The 18,399-nt window shown below is 31.9% G+C and overlaps 1 protein-coding gene across 1 annotated transcript; it reads right to left on the bottom strand.

The window, feature by feature from the left end:
• Positions 1 to 8: 8 nt before the first annotated feature.
• On the bottom strand, positions 9 to 14,884 carry LOC111064146 (ATP-binding cassette sub-family G member 1-like; the record flags this gene model as incomplete). Its single annotated transcript, XM_039443987.1, is given in 7 exon segments — positions 9 to 61; positions 64 to 80; positions 4,276 to 4,421; positions 5,572 to 5,761; positions 9,956 to 10,073; positions 12,677 to 12,825; positions 14,874 to 14,884. Coding segments are annotated over 7 exon segments (684 nt in total), but the record flags the coding sequence as incomplete, so codon positions are not given.
• Positions 14,885 to 18,399: the final 3,515 nt, after the last annotated feature.

The following is an 18,399-nucleotide window of genomic DNA, read 5'->3' as shown; positions in this document are numbered from 1 at the left end:
GTGCACACTATTGTTCGGCCTCCTTGTGCCAGCAATTTCAGCAGCGCGACGCACTGCCACTCGACGAGCTGTCCAGGCCACTGTCAACAATAATCACTAATCAACTAAACAATCATTAATCAAAAATTAACCATATATAATCAACGAACTAATATCTAATCACTAATTAACTAATCATCGAATTCTCATTTGCGATGAATACAGGAAGGGACATAATTTTCAGAAGTCCTGGACACTGTAACAACAATTAATTGTTGAACCAAAATGTAATCACAAATTAAGTGCGAGATAAATTACTTTTAACACGGCTCTTTCTCGAAGACGGAGTGGTCGATGCTCTATCCTCCACTAATCACTCCACTAACTAGCAGCATTCTCCTTCTTTTGTGTCTGAGTGAGAGAGCATGTAACGCGACGCGGCAACACTCCCCTCCATCTATTGCTGGCAATGTTCCAAGTAGTGTACTGGTCAGCAGGTATATTGGTTGTGTATGTTACAGAGATGTTTTCACACAAGAACATGAAGCAAAATGACACGGCGCATCCAATTGTGCGCAGGATGTCCGTCTGTGTCTATGCTACAAACTGTGGAGGGAGAAATGGGTTTCTCCTCTTCATGTTAAAAGTAATTTATCTCGCACTTTTTTTTAGCTGTATAATCATCGAACTAATATCTTCTTCTTCTTCTTTCCATCAAGGATTAGGCTCTTGCCTGTTCCGAATCACAACAGTATAGATCAAATCTATTACAGCACACAGTAAATCTAAAATTAAAATTGTTCTTTTTACAATCTCATACAGTAAATCTATGATGAAACTGAAAATTTTTAGCAGCTATTACGTATTATGTTTTCTATTGTAATCTTATTTTTCTAGGTCTACCTATATCTCTTTTCCCTTTCGGGTGGTAGTTCAGAATCTTCAAGGAAATCCTTTCTGCAGGCATTCGAACTAATATTCAATCACTAATTAACTAATCTACGAATTAAGGCTGTGCAAAGACTAAAAATAAACTTTCTACTGGTGATATTTTTCAAAGTTTTTCGATATGTATATCATCAAGCTATCAAAATGGAAAAGTTTTCGCAGGAAAACATCTTTTTTCAAATCATGGTACTTTTCGAGATATGAGCGCCTAAAGTTTACATTTTTGGGACAGAATATTTCAAATTCGGTAAGAGATAAATCCATGAGATTTAGAGGATGAATTCTTCATGGTAATTTCGATTAAATAAAACAAAAATTTCCTGAAAGTATTGATTTCTGAGAAAGAGTTATTCAATTTACTAAAAATGACCAAAAATAACTTTTAGTTGAGTTATTTTTTTGTCATTTTTGGGTAATTGAATAACTTCCACGAATATTGATATTTTCAAAAGATTTTTGTTTTATTCATTCAACAATACCGTGAAGAATTTATCCTCTGAATCTCATGGATTTATCTCTTACCGAATTTGAAATTTTCTGTCCCAGAAATTCAAACTTTAGACGCTCATATCTCGAAAAGTAATGACTGGAAAAAAGATGTTTCCCTGAGAAAACTATTTCATTTTGATAGCTTGATGATATACAAATCAAAAAACTTTGAAAAATATCACCAGTAGAAAGTTTATTTTAGCCTTTGCACAGCCTTAACGTCATCTGATTGCATGTCATATTCATAGATATAATTGGGCAAGAGCAACATGCCTAGCTCAAAACTATTCATTTCCAAAATACCAAATTTTGCAATCACCTATATTTTGAAATTTGACCACTTGTCATGAGTAGTAGAAGGAATAGGTACTGGAGAATTCAGTAGAGGTACTCTCACTTTTGAAATACAGAATGATTATGCAATTCGAAAACAGCAGAACAATTGCAAGAAGCCACAATTGAGTCAAATTATCGAAACCGTCGAGTTGCAGATGAGGCATTATTTCGCGTTTATTGCTATCGTTAAAAAGAGCGCTTCAACCTCACACAGTACTCAGTACTCAGACGTGATAGTAGGCTCTCACGCCTACATATACACGCCTGTATATCATCAAATACAAATCAAAAAACTTTGAAAAATATCACCAGTAAAAAGTTTATTTTTAGCCTTTGCACAGCCTTAATTAGTGAATACAGGACTTTGACGTAATTTTTAGAAGTTCAGGCCACTGTCACAACAATAATTGATCATCGAACTAATCATCAATCACAAATTAGCATTTTTGTCCTATCTATTAGCTATTGACATTGAAATAGCCAAACAATTGGATGCTACTTCTAAAAACTATCACTCCAAAGAGCTAACTTTTTCAAATCAAATCAAATTTTTTTTTATTCATAATACAGTTCACAAACATGAATATAAATTACATTTTTATGGAAAAATTACCATCCGCAAAGAAAGAATCTGAGCGCGGATGCGAGTTGTGCTATTTTATAAAACTAAAATACAATATTACTTAAAATTTTAATTAGAAATTTGAAAACTAAAACGAAAGTAAAAGAAGCAGAAAGAAACAGTATTACATTGACAATCCTCTCAAAAAATTCGCTCAGCCTAACATTTAATCAGAAAGTTAAAACTCAATACCAAACAATAAATCCAATTTAATAAATGATCAAATAAACTTCAAATTGAATGTAATATATTTTCCCACATTTTGGCCAAACAGTCCAAACCATATAAGAGCAAGCGCCCCTGGTGTCAGGCTGATGAAGCTCCTCTTCAGGAGTAAAATGCATTCCTCAATACTCCAACAAAAGTGAGTGTTTTTACAAATATTTACAAGTAACACAGTGTCTGAGCTACAACAAAGTTGAAAAATAAACATTACATTGACATCCTCTAAATACACAAAAAAATCACTTGATAATATTAACAATTCAAACATCAAAAACACCTCTTAAATTATAATTGTTTTATTAATTGATTATTTATTTAGCTTATGGTATTTTTGTCAAAATTAAGAAAATTTCACACTGTTATAAAGTGCACATCAAGGGTTGAAATGTACTGTATTGCCTGGGGACTCTCTACAGTGAAGACGTTAGCCTCACCCAGGTAGGCACGTCTCTCACACTCAAATATAATGTGGTGCACTGTCTGCTCCATCGCCCCATAGTCATATAGTGGGCAGTCTGCAACTCCCCATTATTTGGAAAATTATGCATTGCATCTCCTATGTTGGGTTCGAATTCTGTTAAGTGCCACCCAGATGCGCCAGGAAAGCTCAAAACCAGGAGGCCCAGTGCCTGAGAAGCAGCTCTCTGGCATTCCTAGGGGCGCTTCCTCTCTCCATCTAATGGTCAGAGAGAACCTCGATCGCTCGTCTCTTAAGGCTGTGCAAAGGCTAAAAATAAACTTTCTACTGGTGATATTTTTCAAAGTTTTTCGATTTATATATCATGAAGCTATCAAAATGAGAAAGGTTTCTCAGGAAAACATTTTTTTCCGATCATTACTTTTTGGGATATGAGTTTGAATTTTTGGGACAGAACATTTCAAGTTCGGTAAGAGATAAATCTATGAGATTTGGAGGATAAACGTTCTAAAAATAAACTTTCTACAGTACTCGTGAAATTTTTCAATGTTTTTCGATTTGTATATCATCAAGCTAACAAAATGAAAATGTTTTCTCAGGAAATTTTTTTTCTGATCATTACTTTACGAGATATGAGCGCCTAAAATTACATTTTGGGACAGAACATTTCAAATTCGGTAAGATATAAATCTATGAGATTTGGAGGATGGATTCCTCATGGTATTATTGATCTAGTAAAACACAATTTTTTGAGAATATCAATCTATATAAGATAGTTATTCAATTCACTAAAAATGACTTTTAGTTGAGTTATTTTTGGTAAATTGAATAACTATTTTAAAAATTGATAGTTTCTGAAAATTTTTGTTTTACTGGATCAACAATACCATGAAGAAACTATCCTCTAAATCTCATGGATTTATCTCGATCTTACCGAACTTGAAATGTTCTGTCCAAAAATATAAACTTTAGGCGCTCATGTCTCAAAAAATAATGATCTGAAAAAAAAATGTTTTCCTGAGAAACCTTTCTCATTTTGATAGCTTCATGATATACAAATCGAAAAACTTTGAAAAATATCACCAGTAGAAAGTTCATTTTTAGCCTTTGCACAGCCTCAATTGCTCTGTCATTCTGATCGCTGGCCTTCTGGACTTTGGCTCTCTTCTAATGTGGAATGTCCTGATTGATGGGGAGTAGTTTATTCGAAGAGGTAAATATTTATATGATAAATTAAAAGATGAAGCTTGGTTTGTACCTTGTTGGCTCATCCAGGAACATGACAGGTGGATTGTCTACAAGCTCCACAGCTACAAGCAATCGCTTTTTCTGACCACCCGACAGATTCTTGCATCGAGTCTCCGTACAGTGGTCTAGTCCCATAGCTGTCAGAATCTCATCTATCTGAAAAGGATCATTTCACAGCATAAGGGAAAGAAACACATTTGACATCTCAGCATATTTTTCTCAAAACCAATGGCGCCATTTCACCAAACTGCTAGGGGGGGAAAACCAAGAGGTATGTGGGTGGGGGAAAGGAATACCCCAAAGGATAATAGAGGGTCCTGAGCTTTCCCCCATAAATGTTACATTCGAAGATGTTATTATATGCTTCATTTTTCCCAGTTTTATACAAATGTGGTTGAAGTATCAATACATACATATACATTTATTGGTTATTAAATCATGAAATATTAATTAGAAATATAGGCCTACAGAGAGGCCCTAAAGTAGGAATACACTGAAACAGATTTCTTAAAAATCATGGAAACAGATACATTTTTCTTTTACAATAACAATTTTATTGGGGATCATATTCTAATTGAGAGATAACTTTCAGTTAGGAAGCTAAAGAAACATTAAGCTGTTCCCATAATTCTCACTAACTCTGTACATACATTTTTGACTGTCTGATTGTACCCGTTCTTTTGCTTTCACTGTGACATCTTACAACTTGTTAATTATCTCGTTGAAATTCATGTAATAACTCACTTATTGTGCCCTGATCAATAATTGTACCCATTCTATATTTAAGCTTCAACTATAGCACAGAGAAAAATATATTCTTTATTATTCCGTACCAGTATCCATACTTTCAAGTAAATTTTGCTACATTGTTGATACTGTAGAAGGAATTGTACTACTGCTGTTTAAAAAAAGTATTAAATCAGTATGAGATTCTAAGGATTCGTGTAGATAGACCCGCATTTTCATTATTTATATGATCCTTGGGGGGGCCTATGCCCCCCCCGCCACCCCTAAATGGCGCGCCGCATGCTCAAAACTCTAGTCAAGTAAATTATTTCATAAGATGATTTTACCGGTACTATCATATTATGACGTGATGAAATAATGACGAACCGATCAATTTTCCATATGAAATTGGGGGGGGCCTATGCCCCCCCCCTGCCGCCCTTAAATGGCGCGCCTGCTCAAAACTCTAATCAAGTAAATTCTTTCATAAGATATGATTTTTACTGGTACTATCATATTATGAACGTGATGAAATAATGACTAACCGATCATTTTTTATATGAAATCTCTGAAAACTTACAATAACTTTTTTCTCCCTGTTGTTGACTGAAGCTCCCAGTTTGAGATTGGCTGAAACCATCATGGCCTCACCGACTGTTAGGTAAGGGAGCAGCTCGCCCTTCTGCATGATGTAGCAGCTTAGCTTGCGGAACGAACTGGCATCCATCAGCTGATTGTTCACCAATATTGTTCCCGTCATTCCTTCATTTCTGCAAAAGAAATCCAGCTGTTGTCAAACCACGGTCAATATTTACGGTACCGTACCGTAAATAACAATGATCATAATATAACAACGTGAAGTAGCCTTTTATTTAAAACATTTTAAACTTCAAGGCTCAACTCACACTTAGGCGACTCAAGTCGAGAAGAGACTGCAACTCTAGTCTCTTATCGACGCAGCATGTGTTTCCAATGGTGACGTCGCGGAGACTAGATTCGACTGGTCTGAGTGACACCATTTGGAAACACATGCTGCGTCGAGAAGAGACTAGAGTTGCAGCAGAGACAAGAATAATATAGTACTTACTTAATAATATACTTACTTATCCTTCATCTATGGTTGCAGTCTCTTCTCGACTTGAGTCTCGTAAGTGTGAGTTGATCCTTAAACATTTTAAGCAAGTAGTTTCGGCCTGCTTTGGCCATTTTCAAGTGTTTTGTGCTTAATAATTGAAGAGAGCTAAATGGTTTGGGTCATGTGGTTTCTATTAATTAGTAATTTAGTTCATGAGAAAGGTAAACTTCAATATTACACTGCCCCATTAAAGAATGCACTTATTATTCTTATTTATTCAGTGATAATCGAGACTATATGAGGCTATTCAGTTATATGAAACAATTTGTTCGAACTATGTGTAACATTATCTAAATTTGGGAGAGGAATAGCACAAGAGGTTACCTTATTTTTCTCTCCCAATCATTTTTGATGATGTACTCATTGTATGAATCAATATAAAGAATAAATAAATAAATTCCATACTGATGTAAATAATTTATACTGACTATTTATTCATCTTTATCTCCTCTTTGATCATCATCTTCATTACCCTCATTTGATTTTCTATTATAGCGCCTCTATGGAATTCATTCATATCGTTTTATGAAATACCTTTTCAATCGAGGTTATTAGATGGACAATTTCGTGTTACTGTGAAGAAGACGTTGGGAGATGAAAAATATATAAATTATTAGAGCTACAGAGAATACTGACTGTATATAGCCTAAATATTTATAAAATAGGATTATAGTACCCTTTCTTGGAATTAGTAAAATAATAGATTAAAAATACAAATTATAACAACGAGTTTCAAGTTTTTATTGGGCCAGTTAAACATGGAAGTTACATATTTATAGCCAAGTCACAATTCACATTAAAGAAACATACAATAAATTGCACAGGTACAACAAATACAATAGACAATAATAAATAAAACAGATCAGTTAAAGCAAATTTACAATTAGATCAGATAGTGGTCTCCTGTACTTGGGTATCAATGGTAAGAAAAAAAGCATTATATTAAATTGACTAGGGTGTTGTGATCAGCAGTAATGAATTCCTCTACTGATTCCTTACTAGTTTCAGTGTTAATACCATCTTCAGGTTTCTAGAAGATACAGTCTAAATAATTTATCATGACTTAGTGTTTATTATTTGACGACTCATACAAAGTGTGCAGCATCTCTCAACAGGGATTTATTAAAACATTTACTATTAAATTTTATTTTTAAATCTTTATGCGATGAGTGGAAAAGGGAGCCTCTTATATTCCTCATCTTCGCCCAGAACCCACACAAACATTGTAATGTTTTTATGTTTGAAAGTAAAGGCATTTATTTATCTACTGAAACTATCTGTCTCAAGAAACCAAAACTATTGAATAAATTTAGAGAGAGGGGAAATTAAAATATTCTTTATTGGGCGGAGTTAGGACTTATCAGTCCTCTTTACCACTCAACCTTGATGGAGACTAGAAACAAAATCCGAGTATTGCTTATTCACAGCCCACATTATTATTTAATAGAATGCTTTGCAAACAAACAGAAGTAACTTACAACCACACAACATTTCAACAAGTGTTCTTATTCATGAAATCGGAAAAAATATAAAATGTAGCTGATCACGTTCAAAGCATTACGTCCATACAACGTAGATTGTGAACTTTAGCATCCGCCAGTGGATTTTAATTTCTTTGTACTGGTATGACGAAATGACGAATGCCATTTATTTATTATTTTATAAAGGCGACTTTCTAGAAGTATTTTAAGCCTAGGTGATGATGATGGGATGAATGATAATACAATGAAGGTAGAGTTATGAATGGATAAAAATTATAGGTTATGCTATCCACTTGAATTGATTTGAGTCCACTTTTCAGTCCAGAAATAAAATTTATTTATAATAAACTAGAAATTTTGAATTTTATTTGATTAAAAACCGAATATAATAGAATGATTATACATTCAATAAACTCTCAGAACTTGAAAATATTGAGTTAGGTATTAAGAAACATTTTGAACCAGAAATAAAACACAAACAAAATTTTAGTCCCATCAAATAAAATGGAATTGAAAATTATATGATGTTCGAATAATGAGTAACTTGAACTGTATTTCGAATAACGAATAGATCTTTAACAGAATAATGACATTTTTTCAATACATTTATCTCATTGAATGTTCCATATACGGTACCAAATGCTTGAATTTTGCATAATATTTATGACGATTGACCACACATTTTGTTAAATGTCTTATGTCAATAAAGAAAAATTTCTATTTCTATATCTGTAGATGGTCAGTGGGGAAGAAATTGATAATGATAAATAGTTTTACTTTGTTGTAGTTTAGACACTGTGTGAAATTTGTAAATATTTAAAAAGCACTCCCTTTTCTTGGCCATCAGCCACAGGCTGATGAAGCTCCTCCTTATGAGTGAAATGCATTCCTCAACTCGCCAAGAAAAGTAAGTGCTTTTTCAAATATTTACAAATGAAGCACAGTGTCTAAGATACAACAAAGTTATTATATAGAGTGTTTGATGCGTCATGTAAAGCAGCATCAAATAAATAGTTTCCTAGTAATTTACTCTCAATTTATAACTCATAATGTCTATAACTTAAAATGGACTCATGTGCATTATGTTCAATAATCAATATAGTAATTTGAATTTAGTTTAAATAGAAATTCAGATTACCTTGTGTGCAGCGCAAAACGCCACTTTCAAATTCAAATTAATTTTATTTTCAGAAAGTACATTTTTACAATATATTTCCCTGAAAATTACTCCTCTAATAATGTAACAAGACATTCCTCATTAACTTTACTTTGTGAATTATTAACTGGTTGGACTCCTACCAAAACGTTATGGAACCTGCTGTTGTCTTATAGTGCTGTATTGAAAAGAGTAAGATGTATTCTATATCCAATAAATTTAAATAAATTATGTAGTTTCAATAAATTGCAAGTAACACAATGTCTGAACTACAACAAAGTTATGATATAGTGTTTCGTCATGGAAAGCAACATCAATAAATTTGAGTTTCAATTTTTCAGAGTACTCTTTCCATTTTTATTTTCCATTCTTAAAACATCCATTGAAAAGTGTAAGATGTATTCTTTATCCAACAAATTTGAGTTTGAATTTTATATAGTACATTCTTATCTCTTGTATTTTCCATTCTTAAAACATTCGATAAGTATAGGTAATGAATGGATGAAACTATTTTCTGTTCCATCCAAGTATACAATATTATGAATAGACTATTGGCTACCCACTGTAACAGGACCCCACCCCCTACCGTCAGACGAATAGTCTTGTAGGGGTATTCCAGTAAACATGATCTGTATTACAATGTACCCTGTATTTTGTATAGAATAAAGAATATATTTGAATTTTGAATAATTTTTTATTCTGTACGCACATGAACTCTTCTTAGCTTTTGTTGCAAAAATTGCCAACCAAACCTTCTACTTGTCTATGAGTACAACCATTAAGATGACCTGCCGAAACATCACGTTGGTACAGTAAAGTGAATAAATTCATTTATCGACGAAATTCGACTGCTAGTCGTTCTATTCGATAACAAAAAAGTGACTCCATAACCTCTAGATTGTCTATTTTAAATCATGTTTTAAATCATAACCTTCTAATACTTTGGACAACATCAACATTTAATCAAAATTTTTGGAGAGGACAGGCTTAGCCTAGTTTTTCCTCAATGGTCATAATTTTTTATATTATGATTTTATGAAATCATAATTTTATATTATGATTTGAGGTCAAAATATTGTATATTATGATTATAGTGTTTTGTAGAATAAAAAACAGTTTTGGCGAATGTCTTCCTGTTTTCTCTACCTGAATTGTATGTATTGTCTATGAATAAATAAATGAATTTACTCACCCAAAACCGACTAGGGAGTTTAAGAGAGTACTTTTGCCAGCGCCTGATGGCCCCAATATTGCCACCAGCTCTCCAGACCTGAATTCTCCGTGTAAATCATCCAGAATTTTTTTCGAACCTGGAATCAAAAGTTTTCTACAATTTTCCAGATACTCGAAACATTTGTAAGCATTTGAAGCACTTTATAATCATCTGAAGAAATGCAAAAAAAATGTAATAGCCCACATATACGGTAATAGACTTTATTATCTTATTCTAAATAAAAGAAAATGTGAAGGTATTTTGATACTTTCAAATTTACAGATTTTTTCACATTAAGCTAAAACAAAAACTATAAAGTGACCAAGTTTTCTCATATTCTTTAAATCAAAAATAAAAGATGTAATAGCCTACATATAAAGGTAATAGCCTATATTATCTTATTCTAAATAAAAGAAAATGTGAAGGTATTTGGATACTTCCAAATTTTCAGATTTTTTCACTTATATAAACTATAAAGTGACCAAGTTTTCTCATATTCTTTTCATCGAAATTACATCTAATTCATTCGTATTATTATTGAATGTTTAATCTCTCGTTGACCGTTTAAGTTCAAAATTTCTTTGAATCTCACTTTCTATAGTGAGATCCACGTTATAATGGCAGTGGAGAAAGATAGGAGAACGACGTTGACGATCCTCTGTCTTGACAATGCCTTCAATGACAGTAGCTGATATCGGTTTACTGATGTAACATAAACTATTTCCTCGCGCTTCGCGAAATATTCCATAAAATATTTTATCTCAATCATAAAATTCATTATTTAATCAATGAAAAATATATTTTGTTAATTGAAAAAACACAGTTTCATTTTTTGTCACATCCACATTTATTGGAATTTTCACATATATTTAGACATAATATTTATTTTCAATTTATTTAGACATTATATTTATTTTCACATTTATTTATTTCACTTTCACACAGGACTGTGTAAAAGTCTAATAAATGTGGATGTGACAAAAAATAAAACTCTGTTTTTCTAATAATTGAAAAATTCCATAATATCAATTCTCATTCAACAAATTTCTATATTATTTTTGACAAATAAAATATAATAGATTAATTGAACAAGAATGAGCAGTTGGTGTTACATACAATACACTTGAATGATATTTCTTCCATGTTTGGTTTTGAGGCATCTGGATTCAAAAATCTACTTTGTGAAAATAAATATAAGGACTGAAAATTTTGTGAAGTGGACAACTACAAGACTTGACCTATTTCGGACTAACTTTATCTAAATTTGGGAGAGGAACAGAACAAGGTTACCTTATGTTTTCTCATCCTATCATTTTTATGATGTACTTATTGTATAAATCAATAAAGAATGGAGATTGACTTTAATCAGCTCTATATCCCCTATGTTTGGTTTTGAAGCATCTAAATTTAAATATCTACTTTGAGAAAATAATATTAAGGACTGAACATTTTGTGAAGTGAACAACTACAAGACTTAACCTATTTCGGACTAACTTTATCTGAATTTGGGAGAGGAATAGAACAAGGTTACCTTATGTTTTCTCATCCTATCATTTTTATATGATGTACTCATTGTATAAATCATTAAAGAATGGAGATTGACTTTAATCAGCTCTATATATTTGGTTTTGAAGCATCTAAATTTAAATATCTACTTTGTGAAAATAAATATAAGGACTGAAAATTTTGTGAAGTGAACAACTACAAGACTTGACCCACTTTGGACTATGTGTAACTTTATCTAAATTTTGGAGTAGAATAGAACAAGGTTACCTAATTTTTCCCTTCCTATCATTTTGATGATGTACTTATTGTATGAATCAATAAGGAATAAAGATTGACTTTAATCAGCTCTATATCCCCTATGTTAGGTTTTGAAGCATCCAAATTTAAATATCTACTTTGTGAGAATAATTAAGGACTGAAAATTTTGTGAAGTGAACAACTACAAGACTTGAAATATTTATCGGAATATGTGTAATATTATCTCAATGATGGAGAGGAATAGCACAAGGATTACCTCATCCTATCATTTTGATGATGTACTTATTGTATGAATCAATAAAGAATGAAGATTGACTTTAATCAGCTCTATATACCCTATGTTTTGGTTTTGAAGCATCTAAATTCGAATATAAACTTTGTGAAAATAAATATAAGGACTGAAAATTTTGTGAAGTGAACAACTACAAGACTTAACCTATTTCGGACTAACTTTATCTTAATTTGGGAGAGGAATAGAACAAGGTTACCTTATTTTTTCTCTCCCTATCATTTTCATGATGTATTGAATTGAATTGAATTGAATTGAAAACGGTACGGTACTTATTTGTACGGTACTTATTGTACTTATTGTACTTATTGTAATAAAGATTAACTTAATCTTATAATACTTTTCATAATACCTAAATCCTACTTTAATCTTACTTAAATCTTCTAATACTTAAATCTTACTTTAATCTTTTTCATACTTATTGTATGAATCAAAAAATAATAAAGATTAACTTTAATCAGCTCTATATTCCCTATAGAATAAGGCAGTGAGTGGGAAGGCAGAGAATAACTTTAATCAGCTCTATATCCCCTATAGAATAAGGCAGTGGCAAGGCAAATTATCGGCTTTTTCCTATCTTCTCCCACAGCTGAAATAACGCAAATATCACTGAGCTTTGAATTTTGGAAAGATGTTTTGGCACCTACCGGCTCGTGAGTTGTCAGGTACAGTGTAATTCAAGTCGGAGAATTTGATGTCAACAGGCTGTCTTTTCGGGAGATGTTTGAGCGAGAAGGATGGAGCAACGATGCCTGTGTCACTCTGGGTCAGGTCCACTGTGTAGATATTATGTGACCTGCAAATTTTAAACATTAATCTTGGGAAAATAATTATATGAATTCATATTAAATCATTGGATATTACACAATCTATTGCTGAAATGAAAACACAAATTGAAATTGTCAACCACTTTAACATTAATCTTGAAATTATAATATATGAATCCATATTAAATCATTGGATATTACACAATCTATTGCTGAAATGAAAACACAAAATTGGCAACCACTCTTATCAATACTAATAAATTGTTACCATAATAATATTTTCTTCCCATCTATTACAGTTTTCATCAATTATCCCCAGCTTTCATTTTACTATAATTTCACAAGCAAAACATTATACTCTGTCCAAATTCGCATGAGGTCTGAAGGATTAGGCGACCCTCCTACTACTCACACACACACACAATAGAATAGAATAGAATAGAAAATATATTTATTGATACAAGAAAACAACATAACAAGACAATCAATCAATAATAATTTAATGATTACACACACACACACATATATATATAATGACATGACCTGTTGGTCGTCTGCCACCAAGTGAGCTATTTTATTGATTTAAAATTTACATGCAAGAATTTGAAATTGATTTTATCCAATTTGAAAATTCCAAATTTTAAACAATTTTAAAATCAATCAACCAAAGAGATCATGGCAACAAAAGAATTACATATGAAATTACATTATTCTACATATGCAGGAGTGAAAAAAAAAGTGAAACCATTAAGTATTATATTCCTGCATTAGCATTTTTCTGTAAGCCCAAGCATATTCCTCACAAAACCTATCAGCGCCCTCCAATCACTACCATTCAAAAACCCTGCTACCTGATCCTCTGATAGCTCTCTATCGCCTAAGCGACCTCTCTAAGCGCAGTCTCGTTTTGTGTGTGTGGTTAAAGGGACGGTATGTCTACCTGTATACTACGTTTCATACCAAAGACCTTAAAGAGATATAGACCCACAATGCCTATGCCTTCCCAATGATAGCTCTTACTTGAAATTGAAGGCCGCCATTGAGGTATTTTAGCACGAGATATTATATCTATATATTTGTAATACTATAGATGACAAAGGCATTGGTATGTAATAATCTTGTAGGTTGCCCCCTCAATGGCCGATTTCAATTCCATGTACGACACTAGAGCTGCATTAGAGTCTATGCATCTCTAAGGTCTTTGTTGTATACATAGTATATCAATGGCGCAGGTAGGCCGGGCGTGTGTGCCTTCGCGTGGGGGAGCGAGGGTCGGTCTAATCCTTCAGAGCTCATGCGAAATTGGACAGAGTATAATTGAATAGATACCGTACTGTAGCTGGTGAGATGTTGTGATATCTATCTATAATGGAAACACTGCTGGGTTGTCAAAAATATCACTTATTTTATTGTAAAAATTACAAACATGCTTCAACACCAATGGTATAATCCTCAGTGGCACTGAAGTTTTTGTAATTTTTACAATAAATAAGTGATATTTTTGAAAACAGTGTTTTCATTATTGGTGAATGTTTCGTATTACCAACAATAAAATAATGTGTTCTGTTTCTGAAATTCTTATCATTTTTTTAAAGTTATCTAATACGTTTATTGAGAATATGAAAATCAGTTAAAAACGTAGTCTATTAATTTAATCTTTTTACTTCGTCACTTATAATTTACAGAGTTGGGATGATAATTCAGAATTTGCTGTGGGTTGATAATCTATCTACAATTAATAATTCTTAGAAATATTTCATATCTAGAATTTTACAATATTATTGATTACTACTTCATTTGGACTATTTTCATCGTAATTGGGGAGATAAACAGTTCTGGGTTTATCCTGTTGATTCTCTCCCAATCATTAATTTTTTGATATTGCGATTGTGGAATTGAATGAATAAATAAATAATAGAAAATAATTCTTACATGACAAAATATACTAATACGTATTTTTGATTTTCATAAAAATTGTTATAATTCGTGAATAATATTGGTAAAAAATTATAAATACATTAAACTTTCTCTACGATCTTCTCTTCTGGGCTTATTGTAATTGATTCATATCACTTACGTGAGATCCATTAGAAAATAAATGGCTCTTGAAAACAAATCAATGTGGTCTAATTTCACTATCCCTCTATTCCACACTGTAGCCTACTATTATTCCATTATAAGCCAAAATCTTGACAATTAAACTACTTTGTCAAACTACAAGTACAAGTCTGAAACTTACACTGAATCTCCCACAGTAATTTATATTCGAAACTGTATTTTGTTTTTCATAAATACTTAAACTACGCTGTAGAATCAACAAAATTACATGAATTTATTTTTGTTTGTCAATGTCGGTTATAAGTTTTCTAGAAGAAGCTGGGCTTATCTTGCAATCGACTGATTTCGGAATGACAAAGTATCAACACATTAACCGTTTCTACACCAATCTTCTATGAATCAATATTGAAACTATATTCAAAAACAGACATCTATTTTGTTGACATTGAGAATGAAATAACACATTTATTATTTGTATTGCAGTTATAATCAATATTTGAACAGTTCAGAAATGCTGTTGACATATTTTTCAGTGTTTGTTTGAATTTGTGTTTATAGGTGTTTTCTTCAGACTTCTGTTATTATTTTCTCCAGGATATCAAAATGGCTAATTTGTTTTACATTTTTCAAATATCTGATCCCACTACTTTTGGTATTCCAAACTGTTGAGAACCGGCAACAACAGATAAACACTCAAAATGTTATTCGTTATGATTATTATTTATTGTATTGTGACAATATAAGAACACAATATCAATAGTGAGTGTTATTCTTAACACTATATATTATAATTACAAGCTATAGGCCTACTATTATATTGATAACTATAGCCGTCAGGCTCGCTTCGCTCGCCATATCCGTCTAGCCATGGGGCTCCGCAGCCCTGGACCCCCGACTGGATCGTCCAAAAATGAGATCAGCGGGCTCGCTTCGCTCGCCTGCATGTAGACCTCTGTACCGAGTTTGTACGTTCTATGTCAATTTGATCTCAAAAATTTGAGAAAACGTAGATAAACGCTGGTAAAAACACCTGTTACTATATCGGCGTATCTTTGGCGAACAAAATTCTTCCACCTCAGCTTAACCTATGTGTACTATTTTTTTTTAAAATATATTTCCATCAATATAGTTGAAAAAGGTGATAAACGCAGAAAAGCTGAGAAAAACGTCGGAAAACGCTAATTTTGGGTGTATCTTTGGCGTTATTTCAAATTCATTCAAACACAACATTATTACACCCCAGCTGTGCTTCTGTACTAAATTTGAACATTTTCTGTTCATTTGTCCACGATAAAGCTGAGAAAACCCTAAAAAACGCTGGAAAACGCAGATTTTGGGCGTATCCTTGGAAATTTTTCCAAATCCGTTCTTAGTGCGCCTCTAAGGGGCCAACTGAACATACCTACCAAATTTGAACGTTTTTGGTCCTGTAGATTTTTAGTTATGCGAGTGAGTGAGTCAGTCAGTCAGTCAGTCAGTCAGTCAGTCAGTGAGTGCCATTTCTCTTTTATATATATAGATAAACTGATAAATTATTGCAGTTTGAAAGTCTATAAAAATTAAATGATCATTATAAACATAGTCTGCAAGTAGTCGATGATAATATAATCTGAAAATATTACAGTAGTAATTACTACATTAAAATATTACTACATTAAAATATTACTACATGTAAAATTCAAAGTAGGCCTACTCTTTCTAAAATATTTCTCTATTTGACACAACATGTTCCAACTCTAAAGTCATCTTCAAGTGGATAAACTAAATAAGCTTTCATGTGAATAATAAATTTTAATCAATTATCATGTGAAAACAAGCAGCCCTGAAATGAAACTGGACAGTAATACAGCAGTGCGGTAGTTAATTAATTATAATAGCTTGGTTTTCGCCTGCACAAAGACTTCTTTATTCCACTTATCATAAAACTGCTGACAAGTTAACAACCTTTCTGAGACCTCGATCGAGTGAGTCATTTCCGATAATCACAATGAATACATTTCGATTTGATGACCATTGGATTTGAAGTATTTCATAGTTGAATTTGATAGCACTTGCATCAAGGTTACATAACTCTTTTGTTGATAGCATTTGGATCCCAGATTTATTTGATGTAATAATCTTTCAAACAATGAAAACATTCATTTTTTAGATCAATAACCATCTGGCTTAGTATATCTTTTAATCGGACAATTTGGCAACTGTCCAAGGCATTTCTCTATTTTTGTCATTCTTTACTTTAGAGGAAATAATGAGCAACGTCTTAGCAAAGCAGACTCTCAAACTTCCACATTTTCTCTTTTAAATCTTTGATTTTGTTCTCCATAAACACTTCATAATAATTCTGTTGTAGTTTAGACGCTGTGTTTCCAAGTAAATATTTTAAAAACACTTATTTTTTCAAGAGTGAACCAAAATCAAATCAAATCTATTCATCAAAAACAATTACATTACAATTAGAATACTATAACATTTAAAACGATGAAGTTTTATGCATTGAATAAAATATAATCGAAAATATAATAGAAGTTTTATGCATCTCGATAGGCAAATATAATCCAATGTATAAATATACACCCCACTATAAATGATATGTGTTGGGTTATAAGATGAGGAATGCATTTTCCTAAAAGGAAAGGATTTGGCAGCCTCTCATAGAAACTGTTCTAAAACCCTGTACAGTAATTTCTTCTACATTTCAATGGGGAATGAATTTGATTAATACAGCGGTATTAAAAAAGGGTTTAATACCATTATTTATATAGGCCTAGGCCAATATATTATGTTAATTTTAATATAACAAGATACCGAGGAATATGCTTGGAACAAAATTTATCAATTTTTCAACAAGTTGTTAAGATGTACGAATTTTCAGCTCTGTTTTGAATAAGTAAACACTTCAAAAAATCACTTTTTAAAACATTTTTTATTTATTTTTCTACTTTTCAGGATCATAAACTTCAAAGTGACAAGAAAAATTAAGAACTAATTATTTATATTATAGGCCTGTAACAAAATTTATAAGGCTACACATTATCAACATAATTTGCAGCTCTGTTTTGAATAAGTAAACACTTCAAAAAATCCCCTTTTTGGACCATTAAACTTCAAAAATGAAAAAAAATTGAAAACTGATTATTAGTATTAGTATCAGTATTCATTCCATTTATTGTACAAAACACTATGATCATCATATAATTATGACCATGAACGAAAAATTAATAAGCTGAACCTGTACCATATTTTTCTCAAAAATCATGATAAATTGAAAACTGATTATTAATATAATTCATTGCATTTATTTTACAAAACACTATAAGACAATAATCGTATTATAATTATGTCATGGAGGAAAACTTAGGCTTAGCATGAGCCATTTCCCTCTAAAATATCGATGAAAAATTAACGTTGTCCAAAATATTATTGGGTTATCAAATATTACTTTACTAAGCTTATTTATGGTTTCTCAGTTCTATCAATATCTATATATCCTCTATCCTCTATCTATATATCCTATCAGAATCTATATATTTATAGATTGTTTAGTG

Source organism: Nilaparvata lugens, unplaced genomic scaffold (assembly GCF_014356525.2).
Source record: "Nilaparvata lugens isolate BPH unplaced genomic scaffold, ASM1435652v1 scaffold2419, whole genome shotgun sequence".
Taxonomy (NCBI): Eukaryota; Metazoa; Arthropoda; class Insecta; order Hemiptera; family Delphacidae; genus Nilaparvata; species Nilaparvata lugens.
The sequence above is the reverse complement of the archived record's forward strand: the minus strand, read 5'-3'. Positions and strand labels throughout refer to the sequence as shown.